Source organism: Ascaphus truei, chromosome 4 (genome assembly GCF_040206685.1).
Source record: "Ascaphus truei isolate aAscTru1 chromosome 4, aAscTru1.hap1, whole genome shotgun sequence".
Taxonomy (NCBI): domain Eukaryota; kingdom Metazoa; phylum Chordata; class Amphibia; order Anura; family Ascaphidae; genus Ascaphus; species Ascaphus truei.
The window spans coordinates 250,166,181-250,183,187 of record NC_134486.1 but is presented as its reverse complement, the minus strand read 5'-3'; the positions used below and the strand labels follow the sequence as shown (position 1 = coordinate 250,183,187).

General features: G+C 43.3%; 1 protein-coding gene across 2 annotated transcripts; it reads right to left on the bottom strand.

Moving 5' to 3' along the window:
* Positions 1-932: 932 nt before the first annotated feature.
* Positions 933-16,473, bottom strand: HINT3 (histidine triad nucleotide binding protein 3). 2 transcript variants are annotated; one of them, XM_075597257.1, is made up of 6 exons: positions 16,032-16,473; positions 12,132-12,179; positions 10,880-10,994; positions 10,172-10,241; positions 7,300-7,426; positions 933-2,507 (listed from the first exon to the last, which is right to left on the bottom strand). In XM_075597257.1, exons 1-6 carry the CDS (start codon positions 16,170-16,172, stop codon positions 2,460-2,462), a joined length of 549 nt encoding a protein of 182 aa, XP_075453372.1. In that variant the 5' UTR covers positions 16,173-16,473; the 3' UTR covers positions 933-2,459. The 2 variants fall into 2 exon arrangements, with proteins under 2 accessions (XP_075453372.1, XP_075453373.1); XM_075597258.1 differs by lacking the exon at positions 12,132-12,179 and having other exon boundaries at positions 16,032-16,465.
* Between the last annotated feature and the right edge of the window lie 534 nt (positions 16,474-17,007).

Below are 17,007 nucleotides of genomic sequence, written 5' to 3'. Positions count from 1 at the left end.
GGAAGAATTTATTCTATAAAGAACATCTCAATTCTTATGGTTATAATATCTATATTTATCACTGCACACACCATTTATCTTTTATACAGCCCGCGCTCCCCTCCTGTATTCTCGCAACATTTAAAGATGGCTGTCCAGTTGCGTTAAGTTTTGAGTAAATGAATCCATAAACACGAAACGAGTACAATAAACAGATGCAGAGGCTGTAAAATGATGAAGCCCCATTATAACCCGCATTAAAAAGTTAAATGACAAAATATGAAGTCATTTAATTGAAAAAATATATTATTATTGGTAATTATTTTTATTACTTGCCATTAATAGATTGCAACATATCAGATGATACATTAGAACTGTTCTTTTTCTTCCGGACCTAAATAAAAAAAAAGTATTTTTCCAGGTATCTCTCCACATGTTGTACAGCGGTGTAGCAGTCAGTGGGTACAATACTACAGTACATAGAACTCCACCCTCTTCTCTCCCTCAATCTGTCCTATTTCAGGGCAAAGTTTGGCAAAAACAGAAAAAATGCTTGCAATTTGTTTTTCTGCAACATGATCAATTTTGCACAACTCTAATAGTAGCTGCAATAAACGGTTAATAATGTCGGCTGAAAACAAAGCAGTAAGATGCAGCAATCTCTTCAGTGTGTATAGCAGATATGAACCGTTATTCAAGTTAGGGCTACATTAAAAACTTTACAAGCTGAAGAGTGCATCCTTCTACAAAGTCCACTAGTTATTCAAGTTCTGCAGTGTAAAGTTTTCTGCATACTCATAATACCGCCCGCCAGTAACAGAGAGCACACCCTGAACAGGAGATGGGGGGTTAAAAAGGAATAGATATAACACTTTAGTTTGTCTTATCAGAAGCCAACTTGGAGTGTTGCTGAAAAGGAACGCTGCTGCATTAATTATAGAACACACAACATCTGATCTCAATAAATTAGTGTTTAATTACATGTTTAAAGGTAAAACGAGGTAACAAGGCAACATTTCCAGACTCGCGTGTATAGTAACTTTGCAGCTTCCATACGAACAATTTATGGATATACAATACATTTTCAGATTTATCTCTAGGCCAAATACATAGACACTGTAGGACCCCCACGAACACGTCTCTGTAGAACCCACTTAAAGCAACAATCGGCTCATTATGTTGTCTACCTGCTAATAAAATGTCTGGTATAGCCGTATTCTTTAGAAAAATAAAAATAAATCAGGCAGTAGTGTTAGATCAAAGTATCCAAAGTTCTGGCAGCTAGGGTGGATATTAAGCAGAACACACAGAGCTCTGTGTTCCATCTTCTTAGCAGTGGATGGAATTTATGTGCATTTACTATCCTGGAAAAGTACAAATATTTCAAAAAGTTGTTTTCTGTACGGAGTAGTATTGGGAAGGCTATTACAGTAGTTTAAATACCCAACACATTTCTGAAAAATTACAGGTAAGCAAACTACGTAAAAACAAAGTCTCCAACAAAACAAATACTAAAACAGAGGCATATACCGCTCGAGTGCCACAGCATACAAAGAAAGATAAGTATTCATGTAGACGGCATACAGTATTTGGTAAATGCGCATTGAGTGCTCCAATACACATTGAGTTACTCAAAGGTTAAAAGTATGCAGCATCTGTAAAATGTCATTTCTAGTATTTATGGCATTGCAGACTGCACTATGGAACACACTTTGTAACTAGTAAAGTCGATCATCTGCCAATAACTCACTACGCAATGTTGCTTAGAAGGAGGCACAGGTTGTTTTCTTGAACAAGTGTCATGAATAGCAACCGGATGCGATTTCATATTTCCGAGTCCATTCCTCTCCTCTATGAACTGACAGTATACTCTACTTGGTAGTCTTATCCTTCAGTGCAGCAGATTGTGGTTGTGACCTGTACAGCAATGGTAGCTAAACCTGTCCTTGTGGAAAGTGAATTCAATCTTCCCTTTTAACCCTGAAGTATACGTTACTGCACATCTCACTCATCTATACTCTCTCTCACGAACCCAACGTACATACTTATAAGCTACTGCATATTTCACGTATCTGTATTTTATATGGCACAAACTACATGAACATACTGTATAGTGTGTTAGTTTTGCCACATTTGTTGCTAAAACTAGTGACAAAGAATTTGTGTGGTCACACGCGAGCGTTCCAGAGCATAAAGGTTCGCTTCAGTTTCAAGAATGGGTATGGTATTAAAGTCATTTCAGATATCTCCTTCATGAGGGGATGCTCTCCCTCTAGGAATAACCGTCGTGTTGATCCAATAATAGGCATTAAAAACTGCACTCACTTCTGTGCTCACCTTATAATTTGGATTTCAATCAAACTAAATAAATTGCATTCAGAGCTTATAACATGGGCTCAATTTATTTTATTAACTAGCACTACCCGTCCATTTAACTAGTTTCAGGCATTATATTATACAGGAGGTGGACAGGCTGCATTTCAACTTGCGTCAGTGTTTGCTTGCAGTCGTTCAATCAGCTGTTCAGCCTGCAAGAAACCGGAAAAATGAACAAAATCATGCTATATTTGTGTCCAGCCCCGTTTTATTAAGACGACACAACAACAACAAAAGGAAGTAATTTTATAGGTTCTATAACTTAACCAACATTTTCAGAATCTATATAATTCCGCCGCTGTGAGTTTTCTAAGCATGGCTTAATAACGCTTTCCAGATCACGGAGCTGTATAGGGCATTCCTCGCCGTCTGTTGTACTTCTATTCAGGCTTATAAATCTACAGAAGGCCTCGATAAAAATAACAAGGTTTATCTGCATTGTTTTTGCCTTTTTTTTACATTGATAAGCAAATGAAATCACAGTTCAAGTCCTTCTTTTGCTACTAATACTCAAGTTACCCTGGGCATTTCTGCGTTGTTGGATGGTGGTGTTGAATAAAAAAAACTGGTGTCTTTTCAATGATTGTACTGAGCATGTGAGAAATCAGTGTAACGGGCTTCCATGTGCTACACTTATCTACAGCGAGGTCACAGTCACACACCAGAGAGGAGCAACAGGAAAACCTATAGTACAGGATGTCGTGTGTCCAGTCAAAAGGTACACTCCCGGGAACTGATTTATTTTATTTATTATTATTTTATTTTTTTCTAATTTGGGATATCGGCCCCAAAATCTTAAGACTTTTTACTGAAATTAAGATGGCTGCTATTTTCCCATAAAAGTGAATGAGATGACGCTTAAGCGCCAAATGCTTACAGGCATACCCCGCATTAACGTACGCAGTGGGACCGGAGCATGTATGTAAAGCGAAAATGTACTTAAAGTGAAGCAGTCCCTTTTTCCCACTTATCGATGCATGTACTGTACTGCAAACATCATATACGTGCATAACTGATGTAAATAACGCATGTGTAACAGGCTCTATAGTCTCCCCGCTTGCACACAGCTGCGGTGCAGGTAGGGAGCCGGTATTGTTGTTCAGGACGTGCTGACAGGCGCATGCGTGAGCTGCCGTTTGTCTATTGGGCGATATGTACTTACTCGCGAGTGTACTTAAAGTGAGTGTCCTTAAAGCGGGGTATGCCTGTATTTTACCATTCACGGTAATTATTGGAAATAAAACAAATAAATGAAGAAAACAAAAAAAAGATAACAGGATGTTGTCAATGTTAAGAGCGCTTCAAAGTTATCTGCTGATTTTATTTTTAATGGGCGACGTGGGACTGCCAGGTATTAGTACTGACCTACTAAATGTAACATGATTAAGAAAAACAACCTTTTTACACACAATCAGTTGCCTCAGATTACTTAAAAATGCGAGATAATAAGAGAGAAGTTTTGGTATACTGTTACGTTTGCCCTAATGTACTCTGTTATATTCTTGAATGATTATTAACGATATTATCTATTCATGCTTTGAAAGGGGGCATTTTTAATATTTTCCCATTTACTCATTGTATATTTTTTTGTAAGTTATATCAATACATACAGGCCAATATTCACCTGCTTCTGTGTCTCTGGAAAAATAAACACAAGAAAAAAAAAAACGGAAGGGGTGTGTAAGGTTATACTCCCCTAAATGTGGTTCACTGTAGGGGTACTCACATATAATAATGAATACATCAAATAAAATTAATGGTCCATGCAATTTTTTTTAAAAAGGTGTAAAGATTGAAGTAGAGATGAGAGTGGGATGCAACATGAGATATAGTGCTTAATATCACTGCTCAATTTGCATAACGATGCACATTAATTGCATATTTAGTGCTAGGTGGTCATTGACCAGTAAAGGTATCATATGAATCTGGTCAAGGGTCTGATTGCTGGAGGATAGGTCCCTTGAAGTTAGTAGATAGCTGATCCATTACAATATAACTGGGCAGACTATCAGGGAAATAATAAATCCACAAAGACCTGCTGATTATATGATTCACAAGAGCTGCCTATAAAACACTAAAGGCCTTCTAGTGTCATTAGGGATGCCTGAATAATATAGTATGTAGCCTTTCTAAGGCCTCGTCCATGGTTGCTGCTTGCTGGCTGAGGCGCGCTCCCGCTCAGCACTGAGCCCCTACAGTCACAATTAGAGCGGCTTTAGTAAGGGCTCGCCTAAGCTTCCGCAAGTGCGCGGAAGCGTAGGTCTTACCAGAATTTTAGATTTCCCCGCTTGCCGGCGCGCAGGGCCGGTCACCTGAGCGGTTCGCCCAATGAGGGCGAACCAGCTCCGTGACGTCACTGGCCCGCCCCCTGACGGCGCGCAGGGAAAGCACCCGCAAGGCCAGGGAAAGCACCCGTTTTCCCTGAGCCTCAGCGCGCCTCAGCACTCCAGTGGGAAGCTTGGCCGAGGCCTTAGCCACTAAAGATAGTTTGCAACATATGTTGCTGCCTGTCCATAGAATACGCAGAGTAGTGTCAAGAAGTAATGAGTTATTACAGTGGTTCTCAATCTTTTTTGGTTAAGGAACACTATAATTATTGTAAAATTCTGCAGAACCCCAACTCTCCCTAATAGCGTGTCTGAGATCAGATGCATTGTAAGGAACCCCAACCCTCTCTAATAGTGGGTCTGAGAACAGATGTATTGTAAGGAACCCCAACCCTCTCTAATAGTGGGTCTGAGAACAGATGTATTGTAAGGAACCCCAACCCTCTCTAATAGCGCGTCTGTGATCAGATGCAGTGTAAGGAACCCCAACCCTCTCTAATAGCGCGTCTGTGATCAGATGCAGTGTAAGGAACCCCAACCCTCTCTAATAGTGGGTCTGTGATCAGATGCAGTGTAAATTCTTCTGTATTTGGTGCCATTTTCAAATAACCTGACAATTGCAGGGAACTCTTTAGGGATGCCCGGGGAACCCCTGTTGAAAAACACTGGGCTATTATATAGCAAAAATGAGAGCGGTGCCCATCGCAATTTGTAGTCAGAAACCGATCTCTCAAAAAGTAAAGGCTAATACAGTATATTGCCAATTCTAGTCTAAATCCAAATTGTAATTTGGATTTCCCACTGCACTAAGCTAATAGTCAATCCCACCACTCTCTAACTTCCCAGCACTACTAAAGACCTCCGCATCATTATTTCAGAACGTTTCCATTATGACGCAGATGTCTTAGTAGTGTTAGGAAGTTAGAGCGCGAATGGGATTGATGATTAGCTTAGTGCAGTGGGAAATTCAAATTACAACGTAATGTTATTAGAACACCAAAAGAGAGACGGTTGCATAAATACAAATTTATGCAACGGTTCGGGACACTTAGCAGTGGCCTAAACGGAGACCGCAGTTTCATGAGTCACTACTCTGACCACAAGAGAACTCTTTTCCCATGAGTGCTAAAGGCCATATCTATACATACTATGCTATATGAATGCACACACAGCTGTCCTGTATGTAATACAATGTAATTCTATCCCTATATACAAATAGAGACCATATAGTATCTACACACTAATAGTAATACAACACCCTCTTACATTTCTACACCTACCCACACCATTGGTATACACTCCCACTCCACACACACATTTTGTAAAGCGCTGTATACACTGGGCGCTTTATACATTTATATTTATACACACACACACACACCATTTAACACCTTAAATCATAAATCACATACTGCACAGGGGGGAGGGATAGGCTTCAGTCACAGATAACATTCCAAGATGCACTGTTTTTAAGTAAAAACCTCTTTTGCTTTATCCATTGCAACACTGCCAGAAGAAGAGATCAGTGTATCTCGAAAGCTCGCACAAATAAAAGCATTTAGTTAGCCACAGAACGGTATTGTCTATTCATTTTGATTATTAAGGAGAGAGACAGACATGTAGCGTGTCGTTGTCATGGCGGGTCGTGTATATACATACTATTTTCAGGTCCAGGGACTCTCCCATTCAAATGATAATTACTGGTACTTACTTCCTAGGTTTTCAGTCTCCCGCATCACATGGGCCAATACGAAGCTGCAACGGATGACGTAACTTCCTATTGGCTTGCGTGATGTGGGCGATTTAAACCACCCTTTTTATTTCACCTGGAGAGGACTGAAACACCAGTAACTTCACCGGGGTCTATCCTGTTGGAAAAAAATGGGGGTGGGGAAGCCCTGCGGGATGGCTTCTTTCATTTGACAAGCAGCTGGGACTGCTGCTTTAAGCACAATTTATTTTTCTCCCAGATTCTGAATAAGGGAGTGTTGGTGAATAAGGGAGTGTTGGTGAATAAGGGAGTGTTGGTGAATAAGGGAGTGTTGGTGAATAAGGGAGTGTTGGTGAATAAGGCTACGCTTATAGTGCCGGCGACAGAGAGGTCAGGCTGTGGTTCTGGAAAAATCAAATTGAGATGACTTCCAGCGATCACTACCAAGCCGTCGTGCTTACTATAAGGGCACGCGACGGCGGCAATGCATTTGTTTTGACGCAACGCCGCTGTCGCCGGCACTATAAGCCCAGCCTCAGGGAGTGTTGGCGAATAAGGGAGTGTTGGCGAATCAAGTGCTTCCTCAACTCATATTCCACCATGTTCTTATCAGAGATCCAATAAAAGGTAAGGGGAGAAAGGTAGAGTTTTTGCCTGTGCAATCTCTTGTTGACCACAGTGATAATCACACAGAATGAAGTAGCCAGAGGAAATCAAAGCGCTTCCAAGTCTCAGCTCCCCATGGTTTGCAAACTAGCTTTAAAAAGCAGATTTTAAAAATAGGTGTTGGATTTGATAAACAAAGGCACCAATCTTTCATATTCAGGCCCTCAAACATGTCACTGCCGTTACGCCTTTACACTTTTAGTCCATGGAGGGGTTTTCCCTTTAAGTGGGGGCACTTACCGTAACAAACCAGTAGGAGTTGATCCTGTAAATCATTCTAGACAGAAATCCCAGCTGGCTGGCAGGAGCCAGAACATGGAGATGTAAGTGGGCTATCGAGCAGAAAGGAGGCCAGTGGAAACCCAACCTGACAGTAAAAGGAATCAATATTAGCTATTAGAGAAACAACTCTATTTAATGCTCTATAAATGCAATGTACAGTATTGTGCAGAAGGTTTACTAAGCAACATCCGCTTTACGAGACACCTTATCAGTTCTAAGAACCGGTAGCTTTTAACTCTTTCTGCAAAGTACACACCCAAATGTCCATGCTTCCTATTGAGACCCCCACAGCATTAATCCTCTGGTGCCGCATAAAGACAGTTGGCTTAACTACACCTGCGAAGTCTTATGGGGAAAACATGGTTTTGTTTAATAGAGATGGGGCCGATGGGCCAGTGATGATTTTGATCTTTTTGCTTATGTCTGTCTGTTTGGATTAAGGTACACCCCTGTTCCTATCATAATCTATAAACCCCTTAGAAGCCATCACTGTTTTGTTTAAAATGTGGGTTTAATGTTAGTATGTTTATTGTTATATTTTATCTTTTATGTTATAATCTTCTGTAAAGAGAAAGTAAAAAAAAAAGTGTACATGATAAAAGGTGTGAAAGGCAGGCCTCAGATTTAACAGAAAATCTAAAGATTTGGAATCAAAACATTGTGTGGCTTTTCATGTAAACGATGTAGGCATATGGTTTTCTTTATATGATGCTTTGTTTCAATGTATATGTCAATCTACAATAAAGAATCGTTCAAAAAAAAAATTGAGATGGGGCCAGTCCACTGCAATTCAGGAGCTCATTTCTAGAAGCAATTAATGACTCACAAGCAGCATTCAGTAGAAGCCATAAAGTCATTGTTTTTACAAAAGGACAAAACAAAAAAAAGGACGATCACAGTTAAACCCAATAGACCAGGCCCTGTTTTAATAAAATCTTTACAAAAAAAGCATTGCAGTCCCTTGTACATGATTCTTCCATAGGATTAAACTCACATTAAAACGAACGTTTTTACTCTAGTGAAATTCCAAGTACTCTGTATATTGAATGAAAACATTGGTGTAATGGTTTCGGCAAAATGTAAAATAGAACCAGTATTCTTCCAAGAGAAACGTAGGACAAAACGAGCACTAGGAAATGTGATGCAATTAGACTGCTTTACTCCCATTGTATGAAGAGGGAGAAAACATCTGAAACGTACTCGTATAAACAGAATTTGTCGGCAGAGAAGGACCACTTGGCTCACCTCATCTGCCCATGTTCCTCAGACCCTAAGTGACTCTTGGCTTTCTTTCGTATGGAGCCTTATACCTATCTCAATCACGTTTTAATTCCCTCAGCAGGCCCCCGCTCTTGTTCTAACATTCTGTCCTCTTGTATCTTTTTGAATCCCATTTATGTATTTGAGAGTTTCGATCATCTTTCTCCCACATTCTCTCTTCTGCTCGCTAAACTGTACATATTAAAATACCACATTCGGATTATCCTAACAATACCGCTGCCTAGATCTGGGAGGCCTGCAGAGAAAAAAAAACCTGACATAGTGTAAGCCTGGGGTACAGTCACAGATATATAGACCTGGAGTTATACATATTTACCATTCATGCCTTAACCCACTTTCCTATTTCCTTCATGTCCATATGCGCTTCTAAAGATCTTTATTTGCTTGGCAATGATATCTCTGCAGCATGTCATTGTTGATGATGTCGACGGCACTATACGCGCGGCCTTACATAACAGTAGATGTCTACTGTTATGTAAGGCCGCGCGTATAGTGCCGTCGACGGCGACACGACGCGTGACGTCACCCGTCGCCACAGGCGAAAGTTATATTTTGCCGGGTGGCGGCAGCGCGGGTTTCCGGCCATTTGATTGGTTCAAAAGCCGTCACATGAGACGACAGCCCTTGAAAAATCACATTTTGCCGGCTACCAGTTTTCGCGACGGTGACGTCGCTCCGTCGCATTGTCGCCGTTGCGCTCACTATAAGCGCACGCGGCGGCAATGCATTTGTTTTCGGGCGACGTCGCGTCGCCGGCACTATAAGCGCGGCCTAATGCTGCTGCTACTACTAATTATTATAATGCTTCTTATAATTAAATCATAAAATAAAGATAGTTAAAAAAAAAACCTGACCACTACGCTATACATGGTAATTACAGTTAGAAAAAGCATGTGTTCTTTGTTAATAACTGTTGCAAAATAATTTTCTCTCTCCTCAGATTGTGTACCAGACTCATGCAAGCCCCACACACCATTTGTATACGACTACTTATTAAAAACGGTTGGTAATGTATATATTGTATAGATCATCTCATCTGAAAGATAAGTGGCAGCTCATTGGGCTTTTGTCATAAGGCCCCTGTGGCATCGGGTGATGCTGCCTCTTTTCTATAGCAAACAACACAACAATATTTTACTATAACTCCAGCATTAAAGCAGCAATTCATGGAGAATCTTTATTTTTTTATTTACACAGGTTAGTATAGACCACAATGGTCACCATCATGGATTATATGAATCACTATTGTGGTCTATACTGACTTTATCCAATCTCTTTTAAATCGGGCACCATGACTATCTCTGCTGAGGCACCTCTGAGTGTCTGTGTGGCCACTTTGATTCACTACTACAGGTATATATATATTTTTTCTACCTTATTTGAAACCAGGGTCCCCCTGAAGCTGAACTGCGGCACCCATGCTACAGGCAACCCCTGATTCCTTACAGAAAAATATAGCCACGGGGGTCATCCTATAACGGCCAACAGAAAGCCGTGACGATATTGCACCTCCTGATTGGGCAACCCCTGTCATTTACTCAATGATTACCGGATATCGTCCAAATCTGTGACATTGTTGCGCTGTAGAATATTCTTTCCGACTTCCATCATATTCTTCACTAAAAAAAGGGAGAAAAATCTCTGTTTTAAATCGGCGCAGTATTCTATGCTCACATGTTCTGAGGAAACCTTCATACAGCTATTATCTTTAGTCTGGCCACGTCCATAGTATGAACGACGGCGCTCACCGAAGACAAAAGGCCGTAAGGCAATGAGCACGGCCAAAGGGCGCGCGTGCACGAGAGCAACGAGGCAGCTGATACTTGGCGAGACATTTTTTTTATTTTGCTCTGCGACGGCCGGGTCACGCGCGCGGTCCAGCCAATGAGGGCGAACCACTCACGTGATGTCACAGGCACGCCCCCCATCGCGGAATTCTACAGGCCACGGATCGCTTCTAGTACAGGCGCGGGTGACGTCATGCGCGCCTGCACTATATCCAAGGGCTTATAGTGCACGGGCGGTGGAATTAGAAGTACAATGCATGTACAGGTGGTACACAATTCAGAGAGGGGTCCCCCAGCATGGAAGAGTTTACTTACCTATATGTCTTGCAATGTGATTAATATGTCTCTGCGTACAATGCTCAATGCACAGAGCAGCTGAAACTGCAGATGTTGGGTAAATATTCTGTAATTGGGCTGCGGCTCAGACTTCCTGGTGTCACATGAAGGGAAAGCGGTGAATGCGGTCTTACCTAGTTGCACATGATCTTTTGTAAGGGTCTTGCAGTTCCCCACATGCTTCTTGGGTACAACTAGATAATGGTGCGGGGCCCCAGGTCGAATGTCTTTAAAGCAGACCAAGTCCTCCTGTTAACAGAAAAGCACTATGTTATCTTAGAACATAACTACTGGTGAAAAGTGATAAAACGGCGCAAAAAACTTAATAGGTGATCTCTGTAAATTCAGTGAAGTGAATACAACACTCTTAAAATTAATTAAAGTGCACGTACAGTATAGTATATTACACATAGATATTGTGAAGATATAAAAACCAAAAAAATGTGGTGAAAAGAATAATAAAGTTTTGATCCCCTGCTCGAACCCTCTGTTGGGATATGTTTTCACTTGTCCCTCAGTGTTGTAGTAGATTCACAGATTCCAGGGGGAGCATAGAGGGAAAAACACAAAAGCACAGAAAATCTAAGTGCAGGAGAAATACAAAGTGAAACAAATGTCAGCTCCAATCTTGGCTCTTGTGAAAGGTCTACTTACAAACTGTAAGAATATCAACAGCAGTGTGTAATCAAGGCTTTAGGCAGTCTATCCAAGGTGAGCGTCAGCTCAGCACGGACTGAGGGAGAAGCAGCTCCAGTACTCAAGAAGATGTAGCCCCAATATAGAGAGAGGAAAAAGCTACATAGCACAGATCAACCAGGTTTAAAAGGTTTTAATCGAAGTGTAAAATTCGCACTTGCAATATATCAATAAAAAACGGGCATATCACACTGCTATAGTGTATTGAAGAGACAGCTTGGCACACCAGCCCACCGTCCTGCAGCCACCATAAGATCTCTGTCTCCTGACGAAGCTGACGGTATCACGTGGCGAAACCGGTTGGGTGGGAGTCCTTTCACCATACGGAGCATTCTTGGAGAGGAGCCGCAGGCCGCTACCTGAAAACCGGATCTGATGTCAGACGCCCAGACCCGCGGAGAAGGGATGGAGTAAAGGCAGGAGACAGAGATCTTATGGTGGCTGCAGTACGGTGGGCTGGTGTGCCAAGCTGTCTCTTCAATACACTATTGCAGTGTGATATGCCCGTTTTTTATTGATAGATTGCAAGTGCGAATTTTACACTTAGATTAAAACCTTTTAAACCTGGTTGATCTGTGCTATAAAAGAAAAACACAGTACAAGTGCGCAACTATAATGAATAAACAGAGTGAATTGAAATAAAGTGCATTAACCACTTAATACCCAAGTGAGTATAAGTAACTAGGTTACCAATAAGGAGCGTCTGCTGCTGCGATAGGGTGGTCCAAGACCCTGAATCTAGACAAAACAAAATACAAAAAACAGCGCACAACACTCATGGTGAAGTAAGAATGAACAATTTATATTAAAAAGTAATTCAAGGTTCTGCGTACGTCAGATAAAGGTAAAACAGGCATGTAACTGTAACTATGACAGTTGTTACCACTCAGGTATCAGGACACAGGAGAAGGCTGCAGCGGATCTCCCAATGTCAGGAATCTGCAGTCATATCAGGCTGTGCTTTCATCCGCTGCGCTCTTTTAGAAGCGGAGGGTTCCCTTTATGCTTCCACGTATTCCAGGTAGATAAGTCCCAAGCTCCGTTTAGGAGTAGCTGGTAGAGGGACAGTCTCACCGATCAGGGTCAGCTCTGCCTCCCACGCCAGTGCACTGAGTGCCGATACACGCCAACAAACAAAGATGACGTCACCGGAGAGGCGTCAGCTGAGAATATGCCGAAATCGAACTCTTCACTTAACCAGCAAAGTGATAGAATACTAAGGGTACTAGTAGATCTAGTAGAATTATACTTTTATTGATCTACTAGTACCCTAAGTAGCGTGGGAGGCAGAGCTGACCCTGATCGGTGAGACTGTCCATCTACCAGCTACTCCTAAACGGACGCTGAGCGATGACATCATCCGGTTCCAGGAATATCCATACATCTTGCTGAGCTATCTGGTACAGCAGAGGAGGCACCAAAGGAGCGGCTGGCGTGGACCCTTGCAGTCTTTGGCGAATGAGTATATCTCATACATGCTTGATTTTATGCTCTGTTTGTGAGTGCGCTTTTTATATGTTATAGTTCCATAAAACTTTTATATACTTTAATACACTAGGAGTGCGCCTGTTTTTCTTTTGTTTTTTTTTAGAGAGATAGAGATATATATATATATATATATATATATATATATATATATTTTTTTTCACACAGTTAAAGCATGAGAGATACATCATGGAAATCTTGTGACAATACCGACAATAATGTATTTTTGGATATCTGGATATCTGCTGACTTTGATTTGCACTCTGTAATACTGAAAATGAATGAGACCAGTGGTCACAATGCCCAACATATTGTGCTAATTTTAAGGAAGATCACTCACATGTACTGTACATCTTCTTGCCACTGGTGCACATTCATCCAGAAAACATCTGGAGCAGTACATGAAGAATACCTGACAGCACTCGCATGAACTTTTTAACGGACTATGTATTTGTTACAAATTATTAATGCTTAGTTCCCTATGTGGACTTTTGGCAAGATACAGATATGTGAACAGAGTGTACAATATATACCTGATACCAACACGCCACGGGGTAGGAATGGTATGTGGTGCGTGTGTAAATATAATGTGCTACGCAACAAAAGACAACAGGTAGACGAACGTGCAATGGGTGTCCACTCTAGAGGGCAAGGGGGTGTCACTGCCCCCCCTTCCTTCAAATTCACCCTTCTATTCAAGTCTATAGGGATTTATGGACAAAAGGGGCCCAAACAGCTGCTTCGGACTATGCAGAATTTACCATAGTGTCCGGAAGGTTAAAATGAATCTCTCCCCGATGCCCAGTGCGGTCTAAGGCCTCGGCCATGTTATCTGCTTGCTTGCTGAAGCGCGCTCCCGCTCAGCACTGAGCCCCTACAGCCGCAATTAGAGCGGCTCTAGTAGGGGCTCGCCTACGCTTCCACAAGCGCGCGGAAGCGTAGGTTTTAGCAGATTTAAAAATTCCCCGCTTGCCGGCGCGACAGGCCTGTCACGTGAGCGGTTCGCCCAATGAGGCCGAACCAGCTCCGTGACACCAGTGGCCCGCCCCCTGACGGCGCGCAAGGCAAGCAACCACAAGGCCAGGGAAAGCACCCGCTTTCCCTGCGCCTCAGCACACCTCAGCATGCCAGCGGTAAGCCTGGCCGAGGCCTAAGGCTAAGCTCATGGTGGCGGAATCACTACGTGCGTGCGCTTGCATCCGCACGCTCTTCTGGGACTCTTACCTGATTTCCTATGGCAGATCCTCAAGTGCCCACGTCAACGCTGCTACATTTTGGCCCAACAAGTCAATTTGAGATTTGGGGCTGCAGTCGCATGACGTATGGATTCACCACGCCCCTTATTGCCTCCCCAATCTCCTGCAGCCTAGTACACACACACACACATCGCTGGACTGCAGGAGTGCGCGCGCCTGCGCCGCCACCATGAGCTCGGCCTAAAGGTTACCATGATAACCTCAGAAGCTAAAGATTAAGAGAATCCCGATTTGTTTGTTGTTTATATTTCAGTGTTAGGCCCGTTCTATACTGTTTGCGGCCGTGCGCATGTGCGAATGCGCGTGCACGTGCCGCATGTTTTCGTGTGTATAGAGTCTCAGTGCTGCGGGGAGCGACAGGTACTGTGTGTGTGAGTATATGTCGGTGTATAGAGTGTGTGAGTAAAATAATGGCTTAAATAAGATTTTTTTTTAAAGAAAAAAAAGTTGAATAAATTAAAAAAAAATGTATTTGTGCACTCATTTACACATACACACACAGATATCCATACAAACACACTTACATACACACAAATTTAATCGGCACAAAATCTTTATTTTCTGGTCTTCCCCGCTGTCTCTCGGCTCCACGGCTGTAATGTCAGATCCCAGGGGGTATAGTGGGTTCCTGAGCCCGTGTGGGGACTGCACACTTAGTAATTCCTGAACCTGCACCTTAGCATGGGTCATAGGCCGCGATTATAGTTGCGGTGTAAACGGGACATCGCGCGCTGCGAGCACAAATGTGTGTTCCTCAATGAGGCCACCCATAGTGCGCTCGAGCGCTGCAGAGTGACCACACGGGCCATCTTTGAATACACAATTGAATTCGTTTTTTTTCGAGCGATGGCCGCGTCACGTGAGCGGTTCAGCCAATGAGGGCGAATCAGCCTGGTGACGCCTTCAGCTCAGTGCATGTATTGCGCACGTGATGTCACGCGCACGCCGCAGCTATAATCGCAGCCATATAGCTGTCAGTTATAGCAGGAGCTTCCAAAGTCAGTCTAGGACCAATATTTCCACCGGCGTTTAGCCATTACTCACTTAGCCGCCAAGGTAAGTCCCTAATCTTGCCCATTACCCTAAAAACCCCTAAAACTAATGCTACCCCCTACCCTAGACACCTTACCTTAAATAGTTTAACCCCTACCCTAACCGCTAAATACATTTACCATGGTGAAGCAGCCAGTGGCTGAGCCGCTGAGTCCCTCTGCAGCTGATCGCCGACGCAGACTTAGTTACGGCGAGACGGCCGCAACCTAAATGTCCCATTCTGTCCAAAGTCGCTCCCCACAATGCTTTGCATTCACAGCGGAAAGGCATTGTGGGACGTGACTTTGGAAGCCCCCGCAGTAATGGACAGCTATTCCAGCCATGCTGTCTGCACACACGGAGGTGCAGTTTGGGGCTTTATTAAGGCTTAATTTAAGCGTGTGGATCCCCTCCGCAAGCACAGGACACAGGCCTGAGATCGGTCCAACAGTTTTCTTAGTAATTGCCTAAGTAGGCAATAAGATGTATTATTTGGTGGTTTGCAGAACAAATATTTTCTAGACAGGAGTGTACAATAGAAGAAAGGCTGGGAACCACAAAGAAAGTTAAAGTGCAGGTTTGTAAGAAGAATCACAACGCCCAAATCAAAGAAGGCATCAATTATTTTATATTGATTAAAACCTAAACTTTGTTACCACTCCAAGCTGAATATACTGTCACTGTTATGTCACTACTGCCCTCACACCCATTATGGAATGAACCCCTTTGTTGCCCTGTGACGTCACTGCACCTCACTTTGTGCTATTACAGCCCTTACTCCCATTGTTCATTGTGACGCTACCGCCTAGTTACTCACGTCACAATGCAGCAACTCGGCGCTGCTCTCCTGGTTGCCGGAGATCCTGCAGAAGATGCACTTGCTGTCATAACCGGAGCTCTGCTCCTCACCCTCCGGAGACATCACCCAGAGCTGCTTCTCAGCCTCCCGCTGCTGCATCTGCTGAGCCGTCTGCACAGGGACTTCCAGCGACACAGCACGCGTCTCAGCAGTGTCACATGCAGTCACCTACATCAGCCTCTTCCTCTGCTGTCTCCCACAGTACCTGAATACCCTGATCCCACAATATGTGTGCACCTGTTTGTGTGAATGTCTCCCTCTCTATTGATCTCTCTGTCTCCCTGTATCTGTGAATGTCTTTGTGTGGCTGGGTCTCTCCCTGTCTTTGTCTTGCCTGCAGCAGTCAAACACCAACAAGCAGAGCAGGAAGAGCAATGTTTTCCTGTCTGTGTCTCCTCCCTGGCGCCCTCTGCACCTCCCTCCATGCAACAACTTCTGCCGCCTCCTGCACTGTATATACAGGAGAGATTAGTGCATAGCTCAGACAGGCTGCTACACTACCACGCGTCTGCGAGCCTCTGGCCCCGCTCACACAGCGCGCTACACGACGTGCGCGCGTTCGTCACAGATTCCTGGCGGCCAATGGTAGTGTTGAAACTACCATTGGCTGCAAAGTACGGCGTCGACGCTGCTGCAGTCGCGGGAGTCTTTTCAATCTGTGATCTCCGGCCGCAGCAGCGTGATGTCCATTTCAGCAGCCAATCAAACGTCTCAGCTGAATATGCACAGCAGAGCGCTTGTCAGCAAGGGGTGGGGGGGGGGGTTAAAAATTAGTAATAAATATTAATATTCTGAATTATTTTATACACCCCCCCACCCCTTGCCCTTAACCCTACTTGCTCTATCTTTCGCCCGGTTCCTCTCATCGGTTCTGCTTCCCTCTCTCGCTGAGAACACCCTTCCATCTCTACATTTCCTTATTCATGCTGCTCAT